General features: G+C 43.4%; 1 protein-coding gene across 2 annotated transcripts in view; it reads right to left on the bottom strand.

The window, feature by feature from the left end:
* The window catches only part of HACD3 (3-hydroxyacyl-CoA dehydratase 3), a 219,556-nt gene that overhangs the window by 178,693 nt on the left and 19,510 nt on the right, over positions 1-21,353 (bottom strand). For both annotated transcript variants that reach the window (XM_069625114.1, XM_069625115.1), the window contains exon 2: positions 12,587-12,629. In XM_069625114.1, coding sequence (XP_069481215.1) covers positions 12,587-12,629 — 43 coding nt within the window. The remainder of the gene's footprint in view (positions 1-12,586; positions 12,630-21,353) is intronic.

The following is a 21,353-nucleotide window of genomic DNA, read 5'->3' as shown; positions in this document are numbered from 1 at the left end:
ACGGTGACCAAGCGAGGCCTGGTAAGTTTTCTTTCAGTTTTCTTTTTTATTTGGGTACGCGACAGCCCAGTTTATTTATTTATTTGTTAAACATTTGTCGGGTCCGTGGACCCGATTAATTTATTTATTTCCGCAATGTTGGTTGGGCTCAACATTGCGGAAATAAATAAATTAATCGGGTCCACGGACCCGACAAACGTTGACTAAATTAATAAATAATGTGGGCCGTGGCAACGGAGCACTGGGACTGCCTCTGGTGCCCCCTGTAAGGGGGCACCAGAGGCAGTAACGGGCCACGGCCCAGTTTATTTATTAATTTATTCAATGTTTGTCGGGTCCGTGGACCCGATTAATTTATTTATTTCCGCAATGTTGGTTGGGCCAACATTGCGGAAATAAATAAATTAATTGGGTCCACGGACCCGACAAACATTGAATAAATTAATAAATAATGCGGGCCATGGCAGCGGAGCACTGTGACTGCCTCTGGTGCCCCCTTACAGGGAGCACCAGAGGCAGTTACAGGCCCAGTGCATTTTAGGCAGCACAATGTTTGTCGGGTCCTTGGACCCGAATTATGTGCCGTGATGGGGGACTGTTACTGCCTCTGGTGCCCCCTATAAGGGGGCACCAGAGGCAGTAACAGGCCACGGGCCAGTTTATTTATTAATTTATTCAATGTTTGTCGGGTCCGTGGACCCGATTCATTTATTTATTTCCGCAATGTTGGTTGGGCCCAACATTGCGGAAATAAATAAATTAATCGGGTCCACGGACCCGACAAACGTTGACTAAATTAATAAATAATGTGGGCCGTGCAAACGGAGCACTGTGACTGCCTCTGGTGCCCCCTTACAGGGGGCACCAGAGGCAGTTACAGGCCCAGTGCATTTTAGGCAGCACAATGTTTGTCGGGTCCTTGGACTCGATTTATGTGCCGTGGTGGGGGAATGTTACTGCCTCTGGTGCCCCCTTACAGGGGGCACCAGAGGCAGAGGCAGTAACAGGCCAGTTTATTTATTAATTTATTCAATGTTTGTCGGGTCCGTGGACTCGATTAATTTATTTATTTCTGCAATGTTGGTTGGGCCATGTCCATGTCTGGACTAGCCAGGGTACCTTAGGGTGAAGCCTTAAGTCCCCAAACATATATGAATTGGGATAAATATTCACTCTTGTAGTTGCAGTGTTCAACTTAGTGTCACATGTGTTTTGTGAGTTGGGACAATCTTGAGCCAACATGTCCAATTCAACCTGACATATTTCCATATGGTAGCATTTTATTTAATTGTTTTTTTATAAGCTAAATGTAATACCGGAGTTCGGTTTCTAAGTGCGGATCTCGGATTTAAACCTCTGTTGCTCTGCGTGGCCTTGCTTCCAAGACTATCTGCCAATGCTATCCGCCATTTTCCATTGCTCCGTTATCGTGATGTGGGACACCATGGCACCATGATGCACCTTCTGGGTATCATCAAGGATAGTGATCAAATCATGCAATGTTCACATACCAAATCAGTGGGTGTAGTTGGTAATTTCCATGATATGGTAGTCTTGAGTAATTGGTTCATGGACTGCACAAAGGTGGACATTGTACTACCCAGTGCCAGAGAGCAGGCCCTCAGAAACAGACACATGCAGCGCCTCAGGGAGATGACAGGTGTACAGAAGCCTACTAGCAGCCTGTGTTGGCCTGGGTATCTTCTGGAACTTGTTTTTGTTTCCTTTCGCTGTGCAGTGTTTCCCTTTTGATTAAATGCCCTTGGACGTCTGCTTCCACTCATAGTAATTTGACAATATGGATCTATACACAAAGATATTAATGATACATATGGTGATCCATTCTTGTAGGAAATGTGTTCAATGTTTGTGGGGTACGTGGACCCGAGTTATTTTATTTCTGGGCCGTGGCGGTGGACTGTTACTGCCTATGGTGCCCCCTGGACCAGTCACCTATGGTAGTAGACATATAGGCTGAAATGGATCTAGTTGCAGCTCACTAATTTTGCCCCCTGCTCCTCATGAGCCGCCATAGTTGGTCAATCTAGTGGTGTCATCAGGATTCAAATTTAGGAGGGGCAAAGAGTGGGCCAAAGGCAAAAGTAGGGGTCATGGGCTTTGGTCATGGTCATATATACTTTGGGAAAAAAGCATTGTGAAAGAAATTGCGCCTTCCCACTTATACAATGACATTATGTGTACTGGTTAATAGCCTTGCCTTTAATTTGCAGTACTACAAAACTGGAAGACTCTGGCAACTAGCACGCCGTAACAAATAAAACATGTTGTTCTCTGAGTTTATCTGCGTTAGAACAAAGCTGACAGAGCAATTACTATTTTTTCAGTGGCATTTTAGTGTTTTATCTCCCTCTGGCTGCCTGCCACATGAGAATAAGAGCATTCCTTTGCATTAATTCATATTTAAGTAGCATCACAAGGGTGCCACAGCCTGTGTCCACACCCACCCCCACTGACTTATATATCACATGCCAAACACTGCTTCTCTACAGGCATTGTTATAGATTTGTGTGACAATAGTATGAGTGAGGCTTTTTTAATCATGCCATACAGTGTGGCCCAATGTTCTGCCTATATTAAAACCACTACATTATTACTTAGCAATACAAGTAAGTTTGAATTGATTTTATTGTAATGGGCCTGTGACAACGTAGCTTTCATATGACTAAAACCTACCCAACTCTCAATAGATGGCGAATCAGAAGAAAAGAAAGATTGATGCTGAATGTCGTGTTTTCAAGGATAGTTGGGCCAAGGATTTCTTTGTGTGTGAACAAAAGGGGAACATCTTGTGTCTCATTTGCCAGGAAAAAGTAGCTGTCTACAAGGAATACAATGTCAAGTGGCATTATACCACAAAACATGCCACTGAATTTGACAACCTGATTGGCCAGATTAGGATTGATCGGGCGAACTCGCTGAAGCAGGCCCTGATCGGGCAACAGTCGTTCTTCAAAGCTGGCAGACAGAACTCTGAGGCAGCAACCAAGATAAGTTACTTGATATCCGAGGCAATAGCGAGGGGAGGGAAACCATTGTCCGATGGAGAATTTGTCAAAGATTGCTTGGGAATATTGACATCTGTGGCATTCCCTGACAAACAAGCAATGGTGGAGAAAATCAGTCTCTCACATCAGACAATTGCTAGACGAGTAGATGACCTATCATCAAACATTGCAGACTCACTGACGAAAAGATTGGGTGCCTGTCAGTTTTACAGCTTGGGGGTGGATGAAAGCACAGATGTGAGTGATACCGCCCAACTGGCAATCTTTGTACGAGGAGTGACCAAAGAATTCCAAATTGTTGAGGAGCTACTTGACCTATGTTCAATGAAAGGCAAAACAACAGGACAAGACATTTTCAATGAAGTGAAACGTGTCTTGTTGAAATTCAATCTGCCAGAGGACAAACTCTGTGGTCTGACAACTGATGGGGCCCCTGCTATGATCGGCAAACACAATGGATTTGTCAGTTTAATGGCAAAGTCAGTTCCCCAGAATGTCATCACGCATCACTGCATCATTCACCAGGAACAACTGTGCGCAAAGGCCTTGGAGATGACGCATGTGATGGAAAAGGTGGTTTCTACAGTGAATTTCATAAGGGCAAAAGGGCTCAACCATAGACAGTTCCAAGCATTTCTTGCAGAGATGGGAGCAGACCATGATGATGTGATCTACTTTTGCCAAGTTCGTTGGCTTAGCAGGGCAGCCACACTATCCAGATTCTGGTCACTGCTTAATGAAATTAAAACATTCATGACGAACAAAGGGAAAGATGTCACCTTCTTGGAAGATGCGAGCTGGTTGAATGACTTGGCATTCCTTGTTGACATAACAAAATATCTTTCAGACCTGAATATAAAACTGCAAGGGAAGGAACAGTTTGTGAACAAGCTGTATGAGCACATCCAATCCTTTGTTCATAAGCTGGAATTGTTTCAGAAACAGCTGAATGAAAAAAATGCTACTCATTTCACAGTACTGATGACCAGATCTGCTCACAGCATCAACCATGACAAGTATTCGGCACTGGTTGGGAATCTTTTGAATGAATTTAAAAACCGATTTTCAGATTTCAGGGAGCACAGTGATGAGCTGAAGATTTTTGCAGATCCGTTTGGTAGTAATGTCACCAATGCTCCTGACATGTTTCAAATGGAATTAATTGACATGCAAAGTAATGGTGACCTGAAGAGAGCCTTTTCTGAACATACCCTACATACATTTTATAGTAAATACATTACATGGGACTCTTTCCCAAATCTGTCTAATCATGCACTTCGGTTCATTGCACTTTTTGGCAGCACGTATTGCTGTGAACAGCTTTTCTCAAGATTGAAGAGCATAAAAACTAAATCAAGATCACTTTTGACAGATGGACACCTATCTGGAATACTCTGCATTGCCACATCAAGTGTGCCAGCGGATATTGAGCATTTGTGCAAGCAAAAACAATGCCAAGTGTCACACTGAAAATATGTTCAGTGTTAGAATTATTCTTAACTGTGCTGAATGCTTTACAAGTTGCAACTTTACAAGTGACTAATCATGCAATAAAAAAAGTCCTTCATACTTTTAGATTGGGCTCGCATCGCGTTCCTTCAATTGGGTTCACCTTTGGATGATCAATTTTCCACATTTTATCTTTTGAATGGGATTATGCTTCTTTCATTACCACAGAAGTAATGAAGGTTTATTACAGAGATAAGCTGCCATATGTATTAGGCACACTGCACATGCTCAGGCAGCATCAATCATGCTTTGTACAGGACAATGCTGTCCTAAATTTGGAACAACTAGCATAGACATGTTTCTACAGAGGCATATTTTGGCCACAACCAGCATGCCAATGTGTTACATCAGTGACAGTGCTGTCTTACACCGAGGACACATTGATCATTAAAATGTGGTGTTCTACAATGTTCTTGTCTGCTGTTGGTGACATGGAATGTACATGTTCCCCTTTAGAACTGATTGTAAACTTATGGCTTTTTGGTCACTTTTCCTGCTGTAAAATGCACCATTTCATCCCCATATTTGGAAAAAAATCTTGGGGGGGGAACCCCCCCCAAACCCTCCATAGATCGTTATATCTCCCTCGCTACGCTCGGTCGCCCCCACCGTTTCAGTAGAATATCACAAACTGGTGGAAGAAATCACAACAAACTAACCTTTGATCACTGTCCCTGACACATCTTTGGGACTGCATGGCTATCACTGCCTGTGATGCAATTGTGTCAAAGGTCACACACCATCGATTTTGAATATACTGCTTTGGGTGAGGGTGTTGACTTTTGGCTCGCCGGCCCTCCGGGTGACAAAAAGTTCATGCTTCGGCCCCACATTCAAAAAGGTTGGACAAGCCTGGTCTGGAGGGTTGCCCAGAGCAATGCCAGAGGTTAGGATACATTCTAAACCTTCCAGCCATCGCCTCTTTGTTTTTGCCATTTATGGTGTAAGACACGCGTGGTATCAAGAGATGACACAGACAACTAAAACTTTGTTTGAAAACCTTTATTTTCAATGGTCATGATGGTAGAACGCCTAACTCTAATGTTCCCTAACGGAAAGCAAACTAAGGGAAGTGTAAGCCTGTCAGTCCAAAACAAAATATTGTCTGTGTCAAAACCTATGCTTGCCCTCACTTTTATAGAATAACAGGGTGTATAGGATTTGGCCAACTCAATAGTGTTCAAAGTAAAGTAAATTTGTCAATGGGGACCTTCTGCAGCATCATTCCCCAAGTTCAAGCACTCAGGATTATAGGTTTCCACAGACTTCTCAGGAGTCACGTGGCAAAACGTTTCACAGTACCTTTTTTATTCACAAGTTCTTTAGGCTTCTCCGGGTCCCCTTTCCTTGAAGCCAAATGCCCTCTGGGTCGCACTATTTCAAGGCGTCTCTCAGGCTTCCCTTTCCAAAGCTTAGACCATGTGGATTCCACAGTGGTTACTTTCCAACTCATCAATGATGTGCAACTGGTTCAGTTCCACTTTCTTTAACACAAACCTTCAAAAAATGTTCTATTTGCAAAACATGACAGTTAAATTGGCTTCTTTCGGGATTGCCTTACCCATTCTGAACCAAGTTCCTTTTAACTTACACCTTTAGCAGGTCAAGCAGTTACTTTCTTTCAACTGGAGCTCTCCTGGTCATGGCGCACTTGTAAGACTGCATGCACCACTAATTACAGGTCACGCAACCAGGTGCCTTAAACTTTAGCTGTGCCCCTTTTCCTTATTGTGTGGTTTCTGCGGCCATCCTGGATCATTCTCCTGACTGGTGGCCACCGAAATGCTTTTGCAAAACACTTTCTTTTGTTTAAACTGTTGGGTGTCCTGACCCACGTTTGAGCTATCATGCTGCAACATTTGGTGCTGTGGGCTTAGAAAATCCAAGATGGCCAAAAAGCCCACATGTGCGCCAGAATCCAGGAGAACCACGCAGTTTGTGCGCACACCAAAATGGTTACCTAACTTGCCACCCACCAGTGTAAAGAAAGATCTTTGTTAACAAAATCCACTGTTACTGATGTCAAAAAGTTGCTGAAATCGTGGCTCATCGGACCACTTTAAAGATTCAACCCTTTTGTGGGGTTCCACATAACCATTTTACTGTAAGGAGCACCATCAAAACAATGTTAAGCAAGGATTATTTACTACCATGTAAGAACCATTCCTGTTTGGAATGCATTAATCCAAGAAAGATCCCAAAAATGGATGCAGTACTAACAAAATCCTCAAGGCGGCGCTAGCGGTCTAAACTCTGACAGGAGAACTGAGTGCAGTTGCTGACAAAGGAATTTGACTCAGCTGACTTCAAAGGCTGCATTTTAATCAACAATTAGCCACCTGATGTTCCCAGAGGCCAGAAGCCTGGGAAACCCTCTCACCTCAAGAGATTCACACCACAGCCCAGGATATCACATGGTCATAATAACCAAATGCAAAGTGACCCCCTGGTCTGCTGACCTAAGCCTCCTGGAGACCACACAATAGGCTCTTGCACTTGAATAGAATATGCTGATGTTGACTGTTGACTGTACACAAACAGCTCCCAGCAGAAGACACATGTGATCACTGACCCACCCAAGTCTTGGAGGCGGACTCCAACACTCTGAGAACTGAACTGAAAGCAAAATATATATTTTACAGAAACACTGATAACTCTCTGTAATCAAATGACAGGAATGAGAGCCTTAATTTAAAAAATGTACCTTTGAGTCAAGCCCAAACTCCAATTTGTGTGATGTTCTGGGGCAAAACCCTGCTATTTATTGACACCACAGACACTGTACTTAAGCTAGAGATATGGGAATTTACTGGAGTAGGTATGGACAGCCTGTGTATATGTGTATAACTTTTAATGAAGAACCAACATTGCATAACCCACTAAAATCTAAATTATGTTTCCATTTTTGAATGCAAGCCCTCAGGAAGAGGAGATTTGGGACAGAGACTCCCTCATGTGATAGGTAATATGTACATGCAATGACAAACCACTATGTATTTGAGAAATGTGTATTTTGATCAAATATAGATTTGTGTGCAATTTGACAGGGGAGTATCCTTTCTGCAGACCATAAAACAGCATCACCATGACACACATTTCCTTCCCCCAATCAAAGCAGTGCGGAAAGCTTGACCAATTGGCAGTTGAGAGAGGGGCTGGCTAGTGATGCCGCACACACACCCACTTTTAAAAGACATAAAAAGAGCCACTGGAAGCTAGAGAGGACATTCAAATCAAGTTGCTGCAACGCGCTCTGCCGGACCACACAACATCCAGAAGATACCAGATCCAACACTTAGACTTTAAAACTCCAAAGAACTTGATTCAGAATTCAAAGCAAGGGCCTAAACCCACAAACTGAGAACTCTTCTCAGCAGGCCTCAGCATCCAGCAAACCTAACAGCGCTAGCAGCATCCAGGAGCCGTGCAGATCAGCGCTGTGTCCAGAGAAAGCTGTGCAGAAAGATCCAGGAGCTATGCACAGACGCTGTACCCAGAGATCCAGGAGCCGGGCCAGGAGCAGTGTCAGACCAGACCAGCAGAGCAGAGACCAGACGCTGTGCGCAGAGACCGTCCAGGGCGAAACCAGAACCGAAGCCATCTTGACCCAATCCGTGAGACCTAGACCTTCCAAATACATTGCGAGTACAGCTAGGACGGTGTGAAACCAAATCTTAGTTTCCAGTGATACAATTCAATCTATTTAATCTAAGTAGAACTGCCTCCTAACTGTCGCTTGTCAATTCTGCAGCCGCATAGCTGTCACCTGTCATTTTTAAAAGCTGTCACCTGTCAATTTGAGTTACTTTAAATTTGAAAAACGACCTTTACAAAATCGTTTAACTTTCCTCTGAAAGCTTAGAATCTTAGCTTTTCAACGAACCTAGAACCGATTTGCTACTCCTTATACTTTTGCCGTAATTGCGATTCACGCATTCGCTAATTTGCCGCGATTCGGGATTTGGTTAAAAATCCAGCCACCTGTAAAAATCAGCAGCTTTTGCCTGAACTGCTAAAATTCGTTTGCATCTTAAGAACCATCCCTGAATCATTGCTAAAGTGAGCCTGAACTCATCCCAAGTAGCTACCACTCCCCCTCAACCTCCTAAAAGGGAATTAAAATCATTTTCAGCATATTTCTCACTTCTTTGCCATCACCTTTTAAAAGCATTTTGGGCCTGTGTTTCAAACTTCTATCTGTGGTCTAAGCTTGCTGGAATTGAACTGAATTCTATTTGATTGCATTCCTAAGAACTGTGTGCTCTCATCTTCATCTCCTTACATTGCATAAAGGGGGGGGGGGGTGAATTGTCCAAGAAAGTGATTACATTGTCTTTTGCTGAAATCCTATCAAGATATTTTCTGTACTGCATTTTCATTCCACATTGCATCTATTTGAAACCATAAAAGTATTGTTGCTATCTTATCCATCCTATAACCACTCATCGATTATAAAGAAGTGTGCTAGTGCCAGACTATCCATTATTGATTACTGCTCAGATTAAGTGTGATATTCAATTATTAATTTATTATAAAGTGTGATATATATATATATATATATATATATATATATATTGTTTAAATTCTCAAATAAACCTTTTAAACTTGCAAAACAGAACTACTTCTTGGCTCAGTGGGGTCAGGGGGATTCCAAGAGAGGGGTGTTATATAGGGGTAGTCATCCAGAACTCATGAACTGGACACAAAGATATATCAATAAGGGTTTCCATTCAGTATCCCAGACTAGGCATTGACTTAGCTATAGTGTTGAATTGAATCCTCTTACAAAACGCTCCCATAATCTTTAGGGATTTTCCTCCCTCACATACTCCCCCCCCCCCCCTTTTGGGATTTCTATTTTGCTCGTACTTCATGTCTGCGCACATCTCCCCTCTTTACAGAAGGTTCCTTCTTCCACACAGTTTCGAGAAAGTGTAATCATACACGCGTCTACTAACTATGTAACCTTGTATTGTTCCCTTTAACATTCGCCAGTTTCAATCAATGTGCCATCAGACTTATGCAACCGAGTTGCTACGTTGTATCCCACGTGCTTGCTTAACACACACGGGGCTTCCCACTACACTAGACTCACTGTTTGCGTTTTCTCAGCTCTTGTGTCAATGTCCTTGCCATCTGAGGTCAGGGTCCCACCGCCTGCTCCTCAGACACTCCGAGGCTCCTGTCCTGGCCCAGGGAAACAAGCATTTCTGGATACCATTTTCAAAAGGGATCCTCCCGGACCCTTCCACAGACCTGTCCGACTTGCTGGGGGATAGGTTCTCTAGCCATGCTTTTCCAGGTTGCTTCCACATGCAGACACTTGGCGTCCCAGTTTCCTCCAGCTGCTCCTGAGCAGCCCTGGCGCATCAGCTGTCCACCCAACTCGTTCCACTTGCTTAATGGCTGTTCTTTTTATACTCTCCTGAGTGTTCAAAAGGCTACAAGTGGGCATGCTCGATTTCAATTGCCTGACCTTGTTAATGGGACATGTCCAAAGAGGATGTTGGTGTGCCTCTGTCTGCATCTTCTTTGTCCCAATAACAGTGGTGTTTCACATAGAAGTCTGCATTCCTCCCCACTGCCTCTTCTTTGTCACAGTACTTGAGTGGTACCTCGGGAGAGGAAGACTGTGTGCCTTAACCACTTAAGTGCTAAAGACGCGTATGCGTGTGCTTTTTGCATAGACTAATGCTCAGCAGTTAAAGGGGTTAGTAACCCTGAAGGCTGGATTGGGTGGCTGGGGGGTGTAGATAGGCCACAGTCAGAGAAAGGGGGATATTGTGTCTAAGTTATGGGGGTGTCCTTATGACAGGAAGGTGGTATTACTTTTAGTTTTCTCTTCCCCTTCTCAATGTTAGAGAAATGTTCAAGATAGTCAGGGTGCCACGCGTCAAATCTTCTCTGTCTTGTCTTATTACTATGATAATATGAGGTTGGTGGTTCTAGTTCTTTCACTCTTGTATCCTCAGTAAATGAAGACAACAGGGAAGGAAAGGATTGGGTTTCACAATAGTTGATAAGATTAGAGGGAATGGCGGATAAGTCAGCGTCACAGTTAGAATGGAAAGTCCTGGGGTAGGGCAGGACATGCATGACAATATCCGATGACAGTAGAGGGAGGGTAGTATAGGGATACATCGGGATTAGAAGAGGGTGCATTCTTGCCCTTGAGAATTCCCTCCCCAATACCCCCCCCCCCCGACGACCCTCTACCCAGGTGATCGTCCCTCGCTTGTCCAACCACAGGGTTGGGATCCAAAAGTGGTGGCCCACCCCTGGCCACCTGCATATAAGATCCCTGGGGAGTAGGCAGGGAAAGGCTCTTCCACAATGGCGAACATTCCATAACAAAAACGTTAGGGCAACAGCAGAAAACCCAACATGCAAACCACAACAATTCAATGCAACTCTGTCACTGCCAAGTACTGGTTTAGACAATCAGATGCAAAGCGTGAATATACAGTTCCAACAAGGCACGAGGAAGGAAGAATAGCCAAGGAAAAATAGTTGCGGCCCAGAAACCTTGTATCGAGTTTTAGTTTTCCTTAGAAACAAAGCCTAAATAGACCATGAATATTATTTTCAAGAGGACCTTTATCATGTCAATTAACTCTACGTGGGAACTCCTTTGCATTGCATGGCAGGGGGCCTGTAAGAACAATCACTGGCAAATGTCTACATTTTTTCTGTTTTGTGCTCCATCCATAATATCCTTCAACCTCTTTTCTGTGAATATTTATCCCCGATTCACAAATTGTTCCCATACCTGTTCTTTGTCATTGTTTGCTTTCCTTTTTTAACTTTTACTCAAATTTTTAAACTCAGCAAAACAATTTATCAGAGCAAAGAGGTTAGCAAGGTCTTGCTCAGTGTTGAACGTGGCTTAAACTCCTCCGGCTAGATAAAAGGCAATACCTCTCTCTACTTTAACTTGCATTCCCCACACTGAAGACTCGCACATGGCTTTGAGCTCTGGCCACAGGTTATTGAACTTCTGTCCTTGCTCCCTTAGGAGGACCAGGTTTCAGACGAAGATTACGCCAATTCAAAAAAAGAACAATAGCTGCAGTCTGAATACAATGGACCCTCCATTGTTCATTCATTACATGAATGGGTCCTGGGGTTTCACATTCTGTTATTGGACTGTTCATTGTGGCTGGAATGTCCTTGTCGACTGCCATGTTCCACAACTTTACCCAACACTGCCATATCATGGCACCTGCGGCTCAGGTTTCATTACTGACACTAGTATCCCCATCAATAGTGCCTACAACACCCTTATTTGGGCATAGCCCCTATTAGCTCAGTGGGCAGGGTGATGGTACCTCTTTTGTGATTAAAAAAAAAGTTCCATAAACTAACATCACTTATAATAACATATAATATTGCACCCAGATACTATCAAATCCCTTCTAGTTATCAGTTATGGCAACAAACTATTGTGGCACAGTAAAATCAAGTATCCTCCATTAACTGATATAGTGATGACAGATACTGTGCTACGGCACTAGCAACATAACATGCGTGTCAGGCAAGCTAGTATTGAGTGCTCAATAGAGTCCTGTTATTTAATATTTTTAAAAAACGATTATGCCAAAGTTCAGTTAAATACATTTTTATCAGTTAGCTTGATACAAATATAATGCCCATTTAATATGAAGTAATCACACCTAATGCATTTAATTTACTACAATGTTAGGACCCTCTTACCCCCTGCACACCACTAAACTGCTCAGCCAATTATTCAATAGTAGTGACAATATACATTCATCTTAAATTAATGTATTAGCTGGTCTTATGCCAAGACTGTTTTTCTCTCCCCCACACCCGGAATCCACATAACAACTGAGGTTCTATCTTTCCAGCTATCATTACACGTGCACCACTAGAGAACTCTATACCCTTTATTTACTACAATGTTTCAAAGTATTCTATTGGCTCCCCGGTTAGAGAACCCAAGGTGTCCATGCTAAGTGCCCACCTCACAGTTACAAGAAAGGCTAAATGCCCCATGGGGTAGTAGGATTGTAAGGCAAACTGGCACCCACCTTTAAAATGCAGGACACCATCTGTGATGCGGATATCCAGATTCTACAGGAATGGATAAAAAAAGAAAAATATCAATTACTTGAAACAGCATCAATCCACTCTTCCGCTCTTACAAATCTACTGACAGCTCCACGTTTCACCTGCATGCAAGTCAACACCCCCTGCTGTAATGTCGGACAGCCCCACATGCCTCAGAATTAGCTCTGCAACAGAGTCACCCACACTGTGGAGATAAGCGCAGCACTAATATTAACAAACGGGACAACACTGGAGGAGGAGATAGTTTAGCCAACTAGCACTGATGTGATGTGCCCGCAGAGGTGCAGCACTGATGGCTGCAGTTTGATACATTATTGCTCTCTCTAGGGTATTCTGCAGAAGGTTTCCTCTATAGAAATATCCCCCACAGCCTTAAAAGGCATCCCAGCCTCTCTAGCACATGTCAGGACCATTCTGGGGGTAAAACCTCTTGATAAAAAGGGCTGCCTGCACAGACACGGTGTTCTTTGTGGATACTTTTCTTTTATACTTCACAGGATACTTGATTTTATGCTCTGGTGCGGGTTCGCATCTTGCCTCTCTCTCCATTAGAACTTCGCACCAAGAGACTGCCAAAATGACCAATCCTGCCCTGTACAAGACCACTTCACATTATATGTAATCATGTGCAAGCAGACTTGAATGTCTCGGTAATGCCATCCAATGCCCATTAAAGGGTCATGCCTAGAATAGCAAGCATTTCTAGGATAGAATGGAGGCACATGGAAGGCTCGATGTCAATTGCGGCTGTAAAGGGATCAGTAATGCCAGTTAATGCCCCATATGCGTGATACTCACCAGATGTCAAGTACACCCTCACATGCATATTAGATCCCATCATATAACAACTAATGGCTCAAATGCTTCAGGAATGGCATGCCAGGCCAACCAAAGCCTTGTACGCGTAATATAGAATCACCATATGTAAAGGATAAATTCCATGCAGCAAAAGAGTATAAGTTGCGCCAAACGGGCCAAGGGATATGGTTGTAGGGATTCTGATGCACTGTACGAAACAGCAAACCATGCTCACTTCATTTGTCAGAGAAAGATGTAAAATCAGCTAAATGGTGTTCTTCCGACATTGAGAAGGGAAAGGGGGGGGGCAACAGAGACTAAGGGACAGTGCAAATCTCAACATGCAACACTTTTTTGCCTACAGCAGATCTAGCCGAGTGCAACAAGGTATAAAGATCAGGCTTCCAGCTTCCTGGAAATGGTCACTTCAAGATTATCTGAAAAATGACCAGGGAATCAAAATGACCCCACATGGCCAAAACACTATTTGGATGCTCACCCCAGAATTCATGTAGATGCTTAAATAGTAGATGTGTGGAAGAAAATACCAAATCAGTGAGCAAACTACCATTAGAAAGACCCAAATGAAGTTTGAAGAGGAGTGATTCACACACGGCCTATACGTTCACAATTAAATGGAGTAAAGTATCAATGGTCGTATTTCAAAAGAAAGTTCTGTAAATAATCAGTAAATTTATTCCAATTTAGCCTCCAAGCAATTCAGCCGACGCGCGTTTCGACCACAGAGGTCGTTGTCAAGGCTGCATGAAATTAATACATACAATAAGATTGTAAAAAAAAGTAAGATATAACATTGACATAGCCATACAATAGTGACATTAAATTGTCATCATTGTGAAGTGATGGTCCACATTTGGACTATTGGTTTTGACACCACGTACCATCACTTCACAATTTTTGGCTATGATGAATAACAACATTCGCATGACTCGCACTGACTTTTGGTTCATTTACACTAAGGGTGTAGGATATGTGAGGTCGCATACCCTATGAATATTAATGCATAATTAATGCATACAATATCCTTCCCAGTGTATGTACACAATGATTTAATTAGCTGGGGCATTTATGTAATTTGCCATTCTTTTTTCTCCCATTTATTTCAATAACCAGCCCTCTTGAAACTGGCATATGGCAGGTTATATTTTGTTGCATGTTTTCTCATGCTATTTACTTTGTAATTTCCAATTATTATTGTGATTGCTGAATTTCATGACATCACTATTGTTTTTGTTGAAAACCCATCTGTTGATAATTTGATGTCACTATTGTATGGCTATGTCAATGTTATATCTTACTTTTGTTTACAATCTTATTGGTTTGGGTGGGCCTTGTGGAGGGGAGAACGCCGCTTGTCAAACCTTCACGGTTTTTCTGAGTTGGATATCAAGCGCACAGGTCTCTATTCAAACCCACTCGCCAACCTATCTATTTTATACCCTTAGACAGGCTCTGCAAGTCGTCTTCCTGAAAGACTGGTATTTCCTTCCCTCCCACCCTCTTTGTAATGCAAATAGGTGTTCATCAGTGAGGCAGCTCCTGCTTGACACCAGGATAAAATCTCTGTCGAGAGCTGTTCACACTTTGTACAGATAAGCCATATAAGCCCTCATCTAGGTAGTGCCCTCTCCCACACCGTCCCCAGATCACCTCCTAGGATAGACAGTTGAAGGAGCCTTATTGCAAGTTTGCCGTTATCCTGCCGGTAATTCCGGCGAGATGCCCTACCATTTCCGCCGCCCAATATTCCATCTATGGCAGACCTATTTGTCGGGGAGCTTGAATTGAAGCATGTCCAGGCTCACCAAACCCTTTCAGATGAAATCATCAAATGACTGGAGGTATATCGATGGCATTTTCATCAAATGGAATGGGGAAAAAAAACAGACCAATTCTGAAACTACCTTAACCAAAACACGCGTGATTACAATTCACAGTGGAAATCAGTAATGTAGAGGTCACATTCTTAGACCTGTACATATATATCGAAAAAAGGCTCTTACAAACAAGGATGATGCACAAAAGAGAGGTCAATGCTACTCTCCATGCCAAAAGCTGCCACCTCAAAAGTACTATTGAAAACATATCAATAGGAGAATTCACCAGAGCCAGGGAACTGAAAGATTACATCTCAGCTAAGCAGACAATAACTTGCACCAGAGCTCCAACATTAGGTATTGAGCCCTAGCTACATGGACACACGCAGGCAGAAATGACAAACTCGCCTACTAACTGGTAGACTACTGAAAGGTTTTTACAAATGCAGCAACTGCAATATGTGAAGGTATGCCATGAACAATATTCATAGCTATACCACAACCAATGGACGATCAATAACAATCCAATAATTCATCAACTGCAGAACACCACATGTGATGTGTAATGTATGTGCCTGTAATAAGATTTATGTTGGAAGTACAATTCAAGAGTTAAGAATCAGAATCAGAGAACACTTGGGAAACCTCACATCACCAGAATACAACAGCGCCATGGCAGAACACTGGCAAAAAAGACACAGTGGAGCGAGAAACGACACAAAAGATCGAATTCTCCGTAGTGAAGCACATTGGACTGGACCCACGTCTGGGAGACCGGGAAAACATATTACATCAACAGGAGGCTAGAACAAGATGTGTCCTGAGAACAATCCCTGGAGGCTTAAACACAGACAATGAAATGCATTATTTCCGATGAACATCACTCACAGCGACAGTTACCAGCATCACGTGTCATTTTAACACAGATAGTCACACAATGAGTGAACACTAAGATACATAATGACTTGAAAATGTAATACCATGTCACAGAATAGTTTATAAACTTTCACATACACATATATGTTAAGTTTACATGATGTTAACAGTATTTATTTATCTCTAAAGGACAAGCAAGTAATGATTGGTCACAGAATCTCATATTACACACACGATACCTGCATGTAATACATTTAAGGCATGAAGTTCTTCAAATTGTCCGATTGCCCCCGAAAAGTTACATTGATACGTACTGACAAGGTCGAACTACAAAACCTTAGAAAACTAGTCTTGACTGTGTCCGTAAATTAAGAGCAATTCTGACCAATTGGGTGCTTAATAGGCTACACTTCGAACAAAATCTTAAGCAAACTTATGCTCATATATAGGAGTATACTATTGTCAGGTTTCAAACCTCTAATTGACACTCAGTAGTAACTATAGAGTTACCCAATTTTTGACTCCGGGAACCTCCAAAAACTTGAAAGCCTAACTTTCATATGATAAACTTACGGTGAACGTTCTCAAACGTGATGAAATCACCACGCGATACAACATGGAGCGGCCATGACAGTACTTATACGTAGTATAGGAATGACAGAGCACAGAGTAACACAGGGAGAACTGCCATCTCCTTGAAAGAGCTGCTAAAAGCTAAGTGATGATCCACTCTTAAAACCCCCAATTGAATGGGTTTCTGGCAACTCCAGCCTCCAAAAAATAATGTGTCAACTTGCTCCAACCATAGATTTAAACTGAAAACCTAAATTGTTCGGGCACTTATGCCACGTTACTGATATATCCCCTGCCACAGATTAATTATTAATGGGGCAATGGTGAAAACCGCGCAATCACATGTGAACAAGGCGGTTTAGATTGGACCCAATAAAGCCAAGCTAGAGTCTGAAGTAGACACTTAACCTAACTTTCTGGGGAATGTTACATATCGCACTTGATAACCTAGGCTAATGTAGGGAACCCCCCCCCCCCTCATTGGATTTAATGTCACTATAACTTAAATCTTGCTTGAAACTGATAGTCACTGGTTAATGTTATCAAATAAGATGGATTATACACAAATAATTATGCTCACTAAAACTATACCCATGGCTCACACGTTCTGATGTAGACACCACTTTAACCCCACATGCTCTGAAACTAACTAGGGATGTGTTTAACAAGACAGGATTCAAATCATAATAACCATGGTTGGCTCTCCTCCAAAAAGTAGATCACCAACAAAATAGCCATATAAACTATGAGAATGGAATAATAAATGGGGACGTGTAAAAAAATAAAAATGATATGTCCCATCATCCCTACAACAGGTTACACTGGAATCCCGAACTAGAAATACGCATGCCCGACTGAGACGGTTTAATTGATCTGTAAAACCAATCACTAGGTAAGACTTGAAAGAAATACCTAACCAATGATTAAACGCAAATGCTTGCACCAATAGAATCACGTACCTCTCTAAACTTTTCCTTCAGCTTCTCTCCAGTATGGTTTCCGTACTCCATAACCCGTTAACTCAACACACCGTGTAATTATCTTTTACTGAATAATGACGCATTCAATTAAATGCTACCTCTGAAAGAACACATGTACTCAACAGTTTGAACTGAATTGTGAATGAATCTTACATTGAACAAAAATTGTAATGCAATGTTAAAGCACAGGTATAAGAAGGGGCAATAACTAGTATGCATTATACCCGACTAAGGACAAACTTACATTTGTAAAGTGACAACTGAATATGAGTAAAACTGATAGTCTATGTGCCTTGAGAAAGGCAAAGAATGGCTGAAACAATAGCACGTGCCTCGGAGAGGGAGTAATGTTGGCACAACTGTACATCTAACCAGCTCAAAAAGCTAATCTTACAAAAACTAATACATGACTGTCAATAATTAAGCCTAAAACAGGCTGCACTTTCGACATAAAACCAGGTGCGTTTGGGCTTGGCGCAACTCAACATAGGGCATGACATGGCATTTTATGCTGGCCTCAAGAGCAAACAAAGACATGATGAGTGTTCTTATATGGGCAGTGGGAAGCAAAAGAGCAGTCAACAAAGAGGTGCTTTCTTATTGTATCTGTTCTTTTCTTCCTGGCATTAAGGGCAAAGCCAATACGAGTGCTCTTGTATAGCCATACTGGCCTATATGATCAGTATGGACAGTACTTCGTGTTATGGCATGTTTTAGTGCCATTGAGGGCAAGTATGTGCGAATAATGGCATATACTTGCAGAGCCAGCATGGACATGGTTTCTTAAAGCATTATACTTGGCATTATGGGCAAGGTAGAAATTAGCATTTTCTTATATGAAAATACTGGCATATACTGGTGCAGTCAGCATGCACATGTTTGGGCACTGTCAGAGTGAACCTTTTTGTTTACACTAGCATATAGTGGGCTAAGGCATCAGGAAAATGTGTTGGAAAATGCTCCTGTGCACAGTTGTTGACTTGACCTCATGGATCCCCTCAACCCCTCCCCCCATTACCTTACAAAATTAAAATGGCGTATTTACTGTTCACAGAAAGTGGGCTGTAAAAAGCAGCATTTCAACTCGTCATTTAAAAAAACATTTGCGGGGGGAGAAAACCCCCTAGATTCGCCTGGCTGGGTTTGGGTTCCCTCCATTTGGTTGCCAACTCCCCTCCAAACAAAACATAAATCAGTCAATCACCAGCCACCATAGTCGGTACTGGCTTTACCAAGCTTAGCCATGCGCCACACTTAGATAGAATTGCGAAGTTTAGCCATGCATCACACTTGGACAGAGTTGCGAGGTTTAGCCAGGCATCACACCTAGATAGAATTGTGACGTTTAGCCACGCCTCCCTTTCAGATAGAATGGTGAAGTTTAGCCATGCATCAGATTTGGATAGAACTGTGAGGATTAGCCATGCATCACACTCAGAATTGTGAAGATTAGCCTGGGGATCCCCATAGACGTAGGAGATCTATCCAACGCTTTCTCTATGATTAATGACGTTTTATACAGTTTGAGGGATAGGGACAGTCAATACAAGTTTATACAACAAGCTTACTTTACCCCAACTCTGTTATGTACTATGAAGCTATTACAGTCCCCCACCTGTTGAAGAGTGTGTGGACACGCCGTACAATGGGCACATTCTGGTCTTGTCCAAAGATTACAGCGTTTTGGAGAATGATCCGGTTAAACATTTTGTAACAAAGTGGATGTCCGGGACACCAAGGTATGTTTATGGTGCTTTATTGTCCTGGTCCTGTACTCCATCAGTCAAACACGGGGATGGTAGAGGACACAGAAGACACAGCTTCACAAGGCAAACACCGGGCTCACCCCCACACCCATCTTCTCAGCTCTCAGCTTTCTCGCTCACTAACCGTCACCCAGCAGAACACTCTGACACAAACATTCAACCAGCTGATGACATCACACACACTGCTGCTCTCCAAGTCACATTACAACACATTTCCCACATTCAAGGCTCTAGTGCCACATTCTTGCCTCACCGAAACATGGTTCACAGCCAGCTCTGTCACATCTCCCTAATTGCTACAAGATCCTCTGCAAACCCAGAGTGGATCCCTGCTTCTGTCATTCCAACGCAGGCCTACTCCTCCTTTGAATGCCTGGTCTGCAGAGAGTTAGTCTCCCCCACCTCCCCCCCTCTCCCTCACCATATCGGTCTGTCTGTCTGCCTGCCTCTCTCCCTCCCTCCGTCCCTCCCCCTCTCTACCTCCCTCTCTCTCCCCCTACCTTCCCTCTACCGGCTGCACCTCCTCAGAGGTATTCTTCCCTTCCTCTCCTTCGCCCAGAAGCTCACTGTCTCCAGAGCTCTGGTTCTCTCTAGACTGGACTATTGAACAGCCTATTTCTAAATCTGCCTGCTTCTACTCTCCTACCTCTGCAACTCATCCAGAACAAGACTGCAAGACTGGTCCTTGGCCTCAAGCCCAGGGATCTCATCTCTCGGGCACTGAAATCTCTGCATTGGCTCCCAGTGGCTGCGAGGATTAAGTTCAAAACCCTCTGCATTGTCCTTAAGGCCTTCTGGGGCCTCGGGCCTCAATACCTTCAACTCTCCCCATCTTCCTTCGCGAGCTCTTTGCTCATCCACCTCCAACTCCATCCGGATCAGACACTTCACCAAGCAACGAGTTGGTGGTGGATCTCTTTCTTCGGCTGGGGCCTCCCTCTGGAACTGCCTCCCTGCAACTTGAGGAGAATCATCTCCGGTTCCAGAAGCACCTCACACCTCACATCTCAAAACCTTTCTCTTTGCTCCTGCTTTTTCTCCTTCTCTCCCCTGCTGACTTCCTGGCTGATACTGAAATTGCACTGGTTTCCTGTCCACCCTCTGATCTCGGGCCCAGGGCCCCTCCCCCACCAGTCGCACTCCTGCACTGCCCTCCTGACAACCCCCACACTTGGGGACTGTTTTCTGTTTTCCTATAGTCCCATTACCAGCGCTTGACACCTGTTGTCTGCACTTACCCTTGCACATGCCACCTGTTGGCTGTACTTTTACTTTATTTATCTTATTATCCAATGTACAGCACTGTCCCCTCCCCCCTCTGCACTTTCCTCCTTCCCCTACTCATGCACTTGTGCGATCTGAATGACACCTGCCCTAGAAGGATTGCTGTCTGTCTTCCCTGTGGTCCCCCTCCCTTGCCTCGTCGCGCCTTGAAACACTTAAGTATAGGCACATTATAAATGCCATATCATATCATACCTCCAAGTGCAACTCTTGGTATGATGTGGACCTTGCCACTCCTAAACACAACTGCAGGGTGGCTGAGAGAAGTGGAAGGCATCAGGCGCATCCTCTGACAGACTGGCCTGCCACCTGCTCCAAAGGCAATACAGACTCTGTCCAAGAAGAGAGCCTACATCCAAGCCTGTGTCTCTGCGGCCTCTAACAACACGGCTGAACTCTTCCAAATCTGCAAGGAGCTGGCCAATCCTGCTGCTCTGCACCTCTCCTGTTCCCTCCCAGACCCTCTGCAAGGCACTGGCCTCTCACTTCACCACTAAAACTCAGGACATCCTGTCCTCTCTCCTCTTCGCCTCCTCTACCTCTCGGCCCCTACCCAAACGCCTCTAATACTACTCCTATCTCCACTCGCATGTGTTCAGCGCTGAACATGTT

The sequence above is a fragment of the Ambystoma mexicanum genome, chromosome 11 (assembly GCF_040938575.1).
Source record: "Ambystoma mexicanum isolate Mex_15411 chromosome 11, UKY_AmexF1_1, whole genome shotgun sequence".
Lineage (NCBI taxonomy): Eukaryota > Metazoa > Chordata > Amphibia > Caudata > Ambystomatidae > Ambystoma > Ambystoma mexicanum.
Note: the sequence above shows the minus strand (reverse complement) of the source record. Positions and strands in the feature narration are given on the sequence as shown.